This window comes from Capricornis sumatraensis, chromosome 10 (genome assembly GCF_032405125.1).
Source record: "Capricornis sumatraensis isolate serow.1 chromosome 10, serow.2, whole genome shotgun sequence".
Classification (NCBI taxonomy): Eukaryota; Metazoa; Chordata; class Mammalia; order Artiodactyla; family Bovidae; genus Capricornis; species Capricornis sumatraensis.
The window spans coordinates 104,345,194-104,355,700 of NC_091078.1; the positions used below are offsets into that span (position 1 = coordinate 104,345,194).

Consider the following 10,507-nt stretch of genomic DNA (forward strand, 5'->3'; position numbering starts at 1 on the left):
GGGAAAGCCTCGCTCTGCTGTCTTGCGCTGTGATGGGCGGCCGGCGCCGACAGGCGGCCTGGAGCCGTCTGCTTTCTCTGGCGCCGTCTGCTTTCTCTGGCGCCGCCTGCTTTCTCTGGAGCCCTGCTTTCCTTCCTCAGGTCTGGATCACCAATGGGGGACTGGCCAGCGTCTTCACTGTGTTCGCGAAGACGGAGGTCGTTGATTCCGACGGCTCCGTGAAGGACAAGATCACAGCGTTCATAGTAGAGAGAGACTTCGGTGGCGTCACCAACGGGAAACCCGAGGATAAGATGGGCATCCGAGGCTCCAACAGTGAGTGGCGCTGTGCGCGTGTGCGAGAGATGAAGTGTGTGGCCCATGCACGTGTGTGCGCGTGTGAGAGAATGTGTGGCAGGAGATGTGTGTGCATACATGCGTGTGTATGTGAGAGAAACTGTGAGAGAGGAGGACGGTGATGACTCCCAGGTGAGGCTCCTGCTGCCCGGTGGGACGCCCAGCCTCGGGGGAGGCCGGGCTGGAGGGGTCCTGGTCACGGGGCTCGGTACCTCAGACCCCCGTCTTCCCCCCGGGGCCCCTCCTCCTTCACTCCCTCCTCCTCGCCCAAGCCCGCCTGCAGCCCAGTGCGCACTTGGTTCACTTGAGGCCAGCGTCCTGGACGTGGCCCTTGGCCTGGCCAGAGCGGCCACACGGTCCTCATGGGTCCCTCAGAGGCCGAGGGGCTCAGCCTCTCAGCTGCCTCGGCTCAGGCTGCAGGGGCTCTGAGCGAGTGAGCGAGCTGCGTGGCCTGCATGCGGGCTGGGGGCCGCAGCTGAGCTCCTGGCCAATGTGTTCCAGCCTGCGAGGTCCACTTTGAGAACACCAGAGTGCCAGTGGAGAACGTCCTCGGAGAAGTCGGAGGCGGCTTTAAGGTGCGTTGCCTGCTGCCCAGGCCCGCGGAGCGGAGAGAACCGGGCTCCGGGTGTCCGCCGCCTGGCTGGAGGCCCCGTCTCCCTGGGGCGGGCCGGGTTCCTGCCTGCGGGTCTGGGAGGGCAGCCCGTGGAGGGCAGGGTGCACAGGGCGGGGTCCCGAGTGCGCCCTGATTCTTTCTCTCCTGGAGGTGGATTGTCGCGTTTGTTCGTTGGCAGGTAACTCACGTGGCAGAATTCGCTGTCTGCCGCATGCTCGCTGCGGTGGTTTTCAGGACGGTCACCGGGCTCAGCGCCCCACTCTGGGTCTGACTTCAGGGCGTTGCCGTCACCCCAGAAAGCAGCGCCACAGCTTTCCCTCCGCGTGCCAGCCCCGGCCGCCACTGCTTTAGCGTCTGCTTCCGTGGACCTGCCTGCTGGGGTGTTCCGTTGCGTGCGGTCCGCGTCGGGCTTCTCTCACGCTCTGTAGCTGAGTCCCAGAGGTGTCGGGTGAACGGACCACGTCGTGTTCACCTATCATCAGCTGGGGACGCCTGGGTTGGTTCGTTTTCAAGCCATTTGAGTCGCACTGCTGTGAACGCTCATGTGCGTGTTTGTGTGGGAACACTGCTTGCTGTCCCGCTGGGGGCACGGCTAGAGGAGCGCAGGGATGCAGGCTGACTGCACGCCGAGTGCTCTGAGGGCCCACCAGGCTCCCGCACGGTGGCTGCCGTTTCACGTTCCCACCAGCAGCGCGCGGACCTGAGGGCCCCAGGTTTTCCACATCTTGCCAGCTGGTATGCTCGTCCTATTGTAAGTTTTCAGTCTGGCCTGGGGTAAAGTGTCTTCACCCTGGGGGAAGCTGCCGCCACCTGGCCTGTGCATAGGGGTCAAAGCCCGACTTCCCTGGCCTTACAGACGTTAAGAGACTCACCTGAGGGCGCCAGCCAGGCCTCAGCTCCCGGGAAGTGGAGCAGAGTGGGGGAGGGGAGTGCAGGGGGGCGTCCTATGCGGCTGCCACGCGGGGAGGGCCCAGGCTCCCTGAAGGCCGTCCCGGAGACGCCGTCCACTGTTGACATTCCTGAGTTCACAGCGCTGAAATACTTGTGCACGTGTAAGAGATGATGGCAGCATTTCTCGCTCACCAGCGAGCCCTATAGTCTTCACTTGTGAGGGAGTGTGGCTTCCTGAGGTTGCGAGCTGCACGGCGTTGCCATGTGTGCTGAGATCAGCGCTGGCCCCAGGCCCCCGCCATCTCTCGCCCTCCCTACTTGGCACCGCACTGTGTGGCCTGTGTCCTTGCGCGCGTCTTGCACACTTGTCCCATTGCCTCCTGAGTTTGATGCCAAGTCCCCCAGGTCGGGGCCTGAGCATCTGAGGTCCTTAGGCTGTGTCACCACGTTGCCTACTGGACAGTTGAGCTGCCATGAGGTCTCTGCCCAGCCCTTCTCAGCGCAGCATTTAAAGGATTTCTTGGGTGAAAAGTGATGGTTTTAACACGCAGAAGGAGAGAGATTTCTAAAGCCCTGCTTTGTGAGAAGTGGGGTTATCCACCAGTCAGCCTCAACACTGTAAAGCACAAAGCGCTTGGGGTGATTCCAGAGATGGAGGGTGGGATGACCACAGGCCCGGGGAGCGGAGGTTCCTGGGGGAGTAGGCGGCTGGCCTGTGGGGCGAGGTGCTGCAGGAACGGCTTGTCTGGGATCTGGAGCAGGGCTGTAGGCAAGCCAGCCCCGCCGTGGGAAGGTGACAAGGCGGCAGGATCCGTGTTGGGAGGGAGGGATTCCTGGGCCCAGGATCCCCTTCAGGTCGGGCGAGCCCTCCAGGCTTCCATCATCCCCCAGGAGGCGAAGGCCGGCATCCAGCCTTCACCTCCTATTGTCGTAAGTGAAGTTCAGGGTAAACTGCAGAGGGGCCATGAGGGGAGCTTGTTCACGATCGTGAACGATCCAGGAGCCCAGCGGGAAGATTCCAGGATCCCAGGTGGGGAGTCGCGTCCCCTCGTAGTCCTGCGTCCCGAGACACAGGAGGGCTGACGTCATGGCTCAGGGGCCCAGGGCCTGCGTGTCACTGTGCACTGGGACTTAGCCGGGCTGCCCGCCCCACGGCCAGCTGCCTTGGACTCACCTGCCAGGACCGAGTCTGTCGCCCAGTGACTGGAGCAGATGCTTCCAGTCCCCCCAACCCCGTAGGATCTGTGTTGAAAGAGTCTCCACTCAGTGTATGGAGCAACTCATCATACATTCAAACTCAGAGGCACGTTTGTTTAATCTGAGTCACCTAGGTGAGCAGTCTGCATGAAGGCATGTCACGCGCTGCCGCCCCTGCCTCCAGGCCTTCGCCTGGGGCCCCCAGCCTTGAGAGAGGCGAGCAGGCCCCAGGCCCTCTTGGGGCTTCGTGCCGGCGCCCACTGGGTGTCTGGGCGCCCTCCTCCCCACCTCCCGACACCCCCCACTGGACTGTGCTCCCCTGTGGTCCCCAGCCCACCACGCGCTGCCTGCTGCCCGGGGCTGCAGTGTCTGTGCCCCTTGGGTCCTGCAGGGGGCGCCTCCCCGGACCCGGCATCTGGTGCCTGGGTAGCAGTGTGTCCGCTCGCCCCTCGCTGTAGGTCGGGAGTTGGGGTCAGAAGAGGACGGAGGTCACCGTGGGAACTGGAGGCAGGGAGCACGTCCGTGGTGGAAGGGTGGGCCCCATGCACGCCAGGCAGGGGCTGGCACCGCCAGGGGCTCACCACTTGGAACCTCAGGCTCTTCACCCCTTAAAGGGGCCCTGTCGCTGAGGCGCGCCAGGAAAGTGAGGCGCTGGAGGCAGACGCCCAGCTCGTCTCAGCCCCGGCTCCCTTTGCCCTGAGGCACGGAGGGCATCCCCTTCCTTTCTGGGCTGACTGCACGGATGGCTGTGAGCATCGCAGTGATGACAGCCTGGTCTTGAGGGGTGGGGATTGTGCTTCCTGGCCCAGGGCGCTTGTCTCCTCCGGACACTCCTGTGGTCAAGAAAGCCTCTGGCCGAAGTGGATGAGGCTCTCGCGTGCTGTGCCCCCAGGGCCCTTGGTCTCCCCAGCCAGGCCCCCGGGCTGACCCGCGCTGGACCCCCTCTCCCTGCAGGTGGCCATGAACATCCTCAACAGCGGGCGCTTCAGCATGGGCAGCACGGTGGCCGGGATGCTCAAGAAGCTGATCGGTGGGTGAGTGGGACACCTGGCCCCGCCTGGGCTCCCCATGCCCCCCGGGTGGCAGGGCGGGGCGCTGCTGAGCCAGCCCCTGACAGCCCGTCCCATTCACGCCTGGGGTCCGGGCTTGATCCAGAAGGAAGGGTGCACGGAGGCAGGCCTGCGGGGCCAGGGTTCAGGTCCCAGCACACATGGGATGGGGTGGCACGTTCTGGGGGAGGTGAGGGCTGCTGAGTGAACGAGTGAATGCAAGCTGGACACCCGAAGGCCTGGCCATGGTGCTCCACGGGGGTCCGCACAGTGGGGGAGGTGGTGCTCCACGGGTGTCCGCACGTTGTGGGGGGTGCTCCACAGCTATCTTATGGCGGTGGGGGGGGCGGGCGGTGAGGTCAGGTTGGGGACCCTGGTCTCCCGGCCTCTGGATGGTTCCTTTCTTTGAGTAGGGTCCCTGAAACCCAGACCTCCTTCCCTTTGCCAGTGAAGTTAAAACAGCCCACTAGGATCTGGGGGGCATGAGACATCTCTGCTGGCTTCACTTTGCCAGAGGGAAGTGGCTGAGGCTGAGGCTGAGGCGCAAGCATGCCAGGGGCTGTTCAGGGCGGGGCACTCAGGGGCATGCCTTGGAGCTCAGGGCGGGGCTGGTTTACAGAAGAGGAGACCCAGGCTCCCGGGGGCAGCGATTTGCCCGAGGCCTTGGCCCTGTCAGCCTGCACGCTCGGGGCCCATCTCCCTGAGCTGAGCTGCCACCACGGCCCTGAGCCCCGGGCTCTGCTGCCTTGTCTGGAGAGCTGCTCAGGGCGAGAGCTTCGCTCTCACGCGCTCAGAAGCCATGGAGCCCCTGGGATCTGGGAGCGTGGCAGCCCGTCTGGGAGCCCCTGGGACCCGGGAGCGTGGCAGCCCGTCTGGGGGCAGTGGGAGGGGAGCGTGGGTGCTCTGTGCCTTCAGAGCTGGCCTGGGACGCCAAAGCACACCCGGGCCACGGGCTGCCCTCCTGGGTGTGAGCCCCTGTGCGCAGCCCCGGCCTAGCGCCCCTCCGTCCCCTACCCCGGGCACTGCTCAGAGGGGATGGGCACCGCTCCCCGGAGACGCCGGAAGGTGGGACTGTGACATCCAGAGTGTTCAGTCTCAGGGGACCCGCCTCTCGTGGTTCCCGTCTGAGTGCGCATGGGTGATGACTTAGGAAAGCATTTCAGGACGGCGGGAAATTGTTTTTGATACCTCCATTCTCACTCAGGAATGACCGCCGAGTACGCCTGCACAAGGAAACAGTTCAACAGGAACCTCAGTGAGTTCGGCCTGATTCAGGTGCGGAGGGGCGAGGGCTGGGCGGGCAGTCCCCCACTCGGGCACTGAGAGCCTGCCCTCCCGGCGGGGATTTGGGGCGAAGACGAGCTTGCCCCCGGCTTGGCGCTCCTGGCCCCGGGCTCGCTCTGCGGCTTGGCAGGCCTGGGTCTCTGTGCAGCAGGTCTTGACTGTTCTTTTGAACACTCCAGGAGAAGTTTGCCCTGATGGCGCAGAAGGCCTACGTGATGGAAAGCATGGCCTACCTCACGGCGGCGATGCTGGACGCGCCTGGCTTCCCCGACTGCTCCATCGAGACCGCCATGGTGAAGGTACCGGACAGCAGTCTGGCCATCCTCCCCGTCAGTCAGCCGCTGCCTGCGCGTTGACGAGGCACCCACGCCAGCCACCCCGGGACGCCGCTGGAAGCAGAGCGGCAGAGGCACAGAGCCCCGCTGGGCTCCTGGTGGGCTTCGTGCCAGGCTGTCACCAGCTGACTGCTGATCACGGTGAAAGGAGAAAAGTATAACTCCACACCCACCGGAAAGAGCGGCGGGGGTGCCTTGGGAAGGCCTGCCTTGTTCTAGCTTATGGCCTTTCTACGTTTCGGTGTCAGAATTGCCTTTCATGAGTATTTGGCCAAGGCAACTACCAGCGTGTCCTGTGGTTTTGTCTTGGGTGGCAGAGGAAGTCAGTTCGGGGCCACCAGTGAGATGACAGGCAGGGCCCCTCCCTGGGCCGGGGTGGCCCTGTCCCGAAGCGCAGCTCTCCACCTAGGCCTCCGCATGTGGCTCCGCTGGCGGCCTGTGCTGACCGTGGCCCGCATCCGTGGCAGGTGTTCAGCTCCGAGGGCGCCTGGACGTGCGTGAGCGAGGCGCTGCAGGTCTTCGGCAGCTCAGGCTACGTCAGGGACCACCCGTATGAGCGCTTCCTGCGCGACAGCCGCATCCTGCTCATCTTCGAGGTGAGCCTGCTTGGCCCGCTGGTGCAAGCCCCTCCCACCTGCCTGCACGCCCCTCTGCCGGGGGCAGGGGGGTCTGCAGCTCCCCGGGTCCCCCCGAGGGCGCGCCCAGGGAATTTGTGGCCGTGAGCTCACAGGCCGCCCAGGACTGCTCTCCCGAGGCCCCTCCCCTGCCTGGACGTGACAGTCCTCCATGGCCGGTGGGGTGGTCAGCGGGGGCGCAGGGCCCTCAGCGTGAAGCCCAGACTGCCCGGGATGGGCTCAGGTCAGCCTGGAGGCCGCCTTGCGCCTGCCTCCTCTCCCAGAGGAGCCTCTCCTGGGGACAGCCCGGTGGTGTGGCCTCAGTCCAGCCCTGCCCCTCTGACCCACGTGCCACCATGCGCGACGGGCAAGCCGCCGCCGAGTCTGCCTTCCCGAGGACCCACGACTCAGGTTGCTGGGGGCGGGGCCCTGTGGGTGTTGATACCCGCTGCCAGGGAACAGCCAGCTCCTTCCCAGAGGAGCTGGGCCTGGACCAGAGTGGCCGCCGACCGCTTGCTGTATCCTGGGTCAAGCATCCCTTGCCACCCGGGGCAAGCTGCCTCTCCCTTAAAGAGACAGAGTTGGGGAAAGGAGTGACTCCTGCAGGGTGGTCGTGCGTGGGGCAGGGCCCCCGGGGGGCAGGAGCCTGCCTGCCCCCCGGCCCCCGGTGATAGCCCTGCTCCCAGCTGCTTCCCGAGGGTTAGCAGGCAGCATGGCCTAGCTGGCCCCTGGGAATGGCCTCTGACCTGGATGTCGTCGGCCCCAGGGAACCAATGAGATCCTCCGCTTGTACATCGCCCTGACAGGCCTGCAGCACGCCGGCCGCGTCCTGACGGCAAGGGTCAAGTAGGTGCCGCGCCCACCACCTGCCCCCCGGGACCCCCTGCCCAGCAGATGCCTGTGCTGGAGCAGCTGGAGGAGGGGACCGCCCCTTCCCAGGATGGGGGTACAGCCTGGTGGGGCTCAGCTCACTCGGGCTGCGGGGGCGGGGGGGGGGCGGCTGTCCGGGAAGCTGCCAGGGTCCACCCCCACGGCTTTTACAACCGGGGCGATGAGGTAACCCTCAGACAGTCACCCTGGCATCTCTGGCTGCTCCTGACAGGCGGGCCAGGGGAGGGGCAGGGCGCGGATGTAATCTGGAGCCGCCGTGGGTGCCCTGAAGCCGGGGGCAATGAGAGCTGGTCTTGGGGGCCCAGCTCACAGCGCCTGTGCTCTCTGCAGGGAGCTCAAACGGGGCAACGTGACCACCATCATGGAGACCGTCGGCCAGAGGCTTCGGGACTCCCTGGGCCGCACCGTGGACTTGGGACTGACTGGGAAGCTTGGAGTTGTGCACCCCAGCCTTGCGGTGAGTGGGCCCAGCGGGGAGCCGGCCCCCGTCAGTATGTCTGTCCCAGAAAGAGTGTGGCCGGGGCACTGGGGAGGACCAGTCGGTCCACGGGACCCCAGGTGGCCCTGTCTGCACCGTCGCGGTGGCGGGAGGGCCTGGGCACCACAGTGGGCAATGCCAAGCTAAGCCCTCCCCTGGCCCAGCAGGACGGTGCCCACAAGCTCGAGGAAAATGTGTACTACTTCGGCCGCTCGGTGGAGAGCCTGCTGCTGCGCTTCGGCAAGGTGCCTGGGGCTGGGAGGCTGGCAGGCGAGCATCGGAGCCAGCGGTCCAGCGGGTGTCCACCCCAGGGACCAGGCCTGGTTGCCTTGGAGGGCTGGGGTGCAGAGCGTGGCTGGCTGTGGCTGCCTGCCCTGTGGGCCACTCAGCTCACCAGAGGCAGGCGTGGAGGAACCCTGCCGGGGGCACCTTCCAGTTGGCGAGAGGCCCCCTGAGGCCCGGAGGGGCAGCCCCACGTGGCCCTGGGTCTTGAGAGCTGATCTGTGGCTGGAGTGTTGGAGCTCCGGGCTCTGGCCTCAGCCAGGCTCTGGGACGTGTCTCCGCCCACACTTGGGGCGTAGAGTGAGGCGCAGAGGTGGGCCCTGCTGAGGACTGTGGGGCAGGGGTCCCAAGGGCCACGTCTCCCCCCCTGCGTTCCCAGACCATCGTGGAGGAGCAGCTGGTCTTGAAGCGAGTCGCCAATGTGCTCATCAACCTGTACGCGATGACGGCCGTGCTGTCCCGGGCCAGCCGCTCCATCCGCCTGGGGCTGCGGGACCACGACCACGAGGTGAGCCCCCCGCCTGGGCCCACGACAGTGCTGCGGCTTCCTCTCACTGCGCTTTACTGAGGCCTGCGGGTTGGGGGGGTGCAGGCCCGTGTCCCGGCGAGGTGAGCGTGCGGTGCCCTCCCGACGACCTGGAGCTGGGGGAGGTTGGTGAGGTCGGCGGCGTTGCCAAGTTGTGGCCGTGGCAGGGGCCGGCGCTCTCCGCTCCAGCGGGCGGTCTGTGCTGCTCAGGACGCGAGGCTGCTGCCTTCCGCCTTCCTGCTGGAGAGAAGAGGGGGTCACGGTCGGGGCCCCGGGCCCAGGCGTCCTCTCTGTGTCTGCACGCGTCTGGACACGCTCTGGCCCACGGCTTCGGGGTCGGGACGCCCCTGTGCTGAGGAGATGTTGAGTCACCTCCTGGGAGTAGGGCTCATTAGAACCTAAAGCCACGGCTTCCGAGCCCGGCCACCTGACCCGGCAAGGTGCCCGCCTGGGTAGACAGACGGGGCTCTTGGGAGTGCGGAGGTCGGGCTCCAGGGTGGGGCTGTGCTAAGCAGGGCCCCCGGCAGTCACCCTCAGGCACGTTGGTTCTGGCAGGTTCTGTTGGCAAACATCTTCTGCTCAGAAGCTTATCACCAGAATCTCTTCACCCTGTCTCAGCTAGACAAACGTGAGTGGGTGCTAGGCTTGGGGGGCGGGGGGCCCGGCGTCTGCTGGGCAGCAGAGGGGACGACACGCGCGCCAGGCACCGTGGGCACGGACGCCGAGGTCGCGCGCACCGTGGGGAGAGGCCTGAGCCCCCGGGGCCCCTCCCCGCGCGGCGCTGCTGCCTTCACGGCCCCTCCACAGGGCGAGCTGCCCTTGTCGGAGAGAGCGCTCCAGCAGCGTCCCTCCTGTCTCCTGCGTAGATTCTCCAGAAAACCTGGATGAGCTGGTCAAGAAGGTGTCCCAGCAGATCCTCGAGAAGCGGGCCTACATCTGCACCCACCCCCTAGACCGGGCGTCCTGAAGAGGGCCCGTGTCCTCACGGCCGCCGCCCCAGACACACCCACAGCGGCCCGAAGGTACAGAACTTGGTTTATTACAAACTGACCATTTCTCTTCTTCACCCGACGGGCCTTTCCTGGGCCCCCGACCTGTGGGCACTGCTGCTAGACGCGATCTTGGCCTGTGAGTGGACGTGGGGTGAGCACGGAGCTGCTGAGACTCACCGGCTCGGGCGGCACTCGGAGGAGGCTGGTGGGCACATGTCCCAGCACGGTGCATGCATCTGTGAGGCTGCGCCTTCTCCAAGAAATAGCTCGAAAACTGCATACGTGTCGTTGGTTTTAATTTGGAACGAAAGGCGCTTAGAACACGCACCAGGAAGCGTTCAGCACAGCTTGTCTGCCCTTCGAGTGTGGGCAGTCTAGACACACGTCTCCTCTGAGCCAGCCTTGAGTGGACAGAGCTTGATCCTCAGGCCCGCCGTCTGGGGCTGGTTTCCAGGGCCCTTGGTCCCCAGCATGAGGGCTGTGCGCCTCGGCGCTGGGCTTGCTTGGGTGACAGCAGGGCTGTCCTGGAGCTCCTCGGCCTCTCCTTGAGCACAGCGCTGTCTCCCCCGGCTCGAGCCCCCGTCTACTCGTTGCTGACATCCTTGTTCCGCGTGCTCACCTGGCAGGCTTCAGGCTCTGGTCTGGCTCCTGGGGGGTTTGTCCAGAAAGCTCACCCTCCACATTGCCTTGAGGCGTCCAGGCTTTCCCGCTCGGGTGGGGCCGAGCGAGCGCCCAGAACCCTGACAGCCTCTCTCCCAAAGGTCCGACCTGGGGCTTCGTGGGGAAGTCGTTTCCAAAGCTGTGAGTGATTCGCGGGTGAGGAGGCGCTCTGCCCAGGATGGAGAGCTTGTGTCTCCTGTGTGGAGCCGTCAGGAGGGGCCCGGCTGCACGGGAGCCCGCCCAGGGCCCGTTCCGTCCCTGCAGTGTCCCCATCCCTTGCGGGGCTGTTCTCACCGCATGGGGGTAGGGGGAGCACGCGCCTGCCCGTGCACCTGGGGACCTCGTCCCCGAGGGGACAG

At 65.8% G+C, this 10,507-nt stretch overlaps 1 protein-coding gene across 2 annotated transcripts in view; it reads left to right on the top strand.

The window, feature by feature from the left end:
• The window catches only part of ACAD9 (acyl-CoA dehydrogenase family member 9), a 39,014-nt gene extending 29,298 nt beyond the window's left edge, over window positions 1-9,716 (top strand). For both annotated transcript variants that reach the window (XM_068981757.1, XM_068981758.1), the window contains 12 exons: window positions 141-315; window positions 838-911; window positions 3,992-4,067; window positions 5,291-5,361; window positions 5,550-5,669; window positions 6,173-6,301; window positions 7,086-7,165; window positions 7,541-7,667; window positions 7,856-7,933; window positions 8,350-8,478; window positions 9,052-9,124; window positions 9,363-9,716. In XM_068981757.1, coding sequence (XP_068837858.1) covers window positions 141-315; window positions 838-911; window positions 3,992-4,067; window positions 5,291-5,361; window positions 5,550-5,669; window positions 6,173-6,301; window positions 7,086-7,165; window positions 7,541-7,667; window positions 7,856-7,933; window positions 8,350-8,478; window positions 9,052-9,124; window positions 9,363-9,463 — 1,233 coding nt within the window. In that variant the 3' untranslated portion in view covers window positions 9,464-9,716. The remainder of the gene's footprint in view (window positions 1-140; window positions 316-837; window positions 912-3,991; window positions 4,068-5,290; window positions 5,362-5,549; window positions 5,670-6,172; window positions 6,302-7,085; window positions 7,166-7,540; window positions 7,668-7,855; window positions 7,934-8,349; window positions 8,479-9,051; window positions 9,125-9,362) is intronic.
• Window positions 9,717-10,507: the final 791 nt, after the last annotated feature.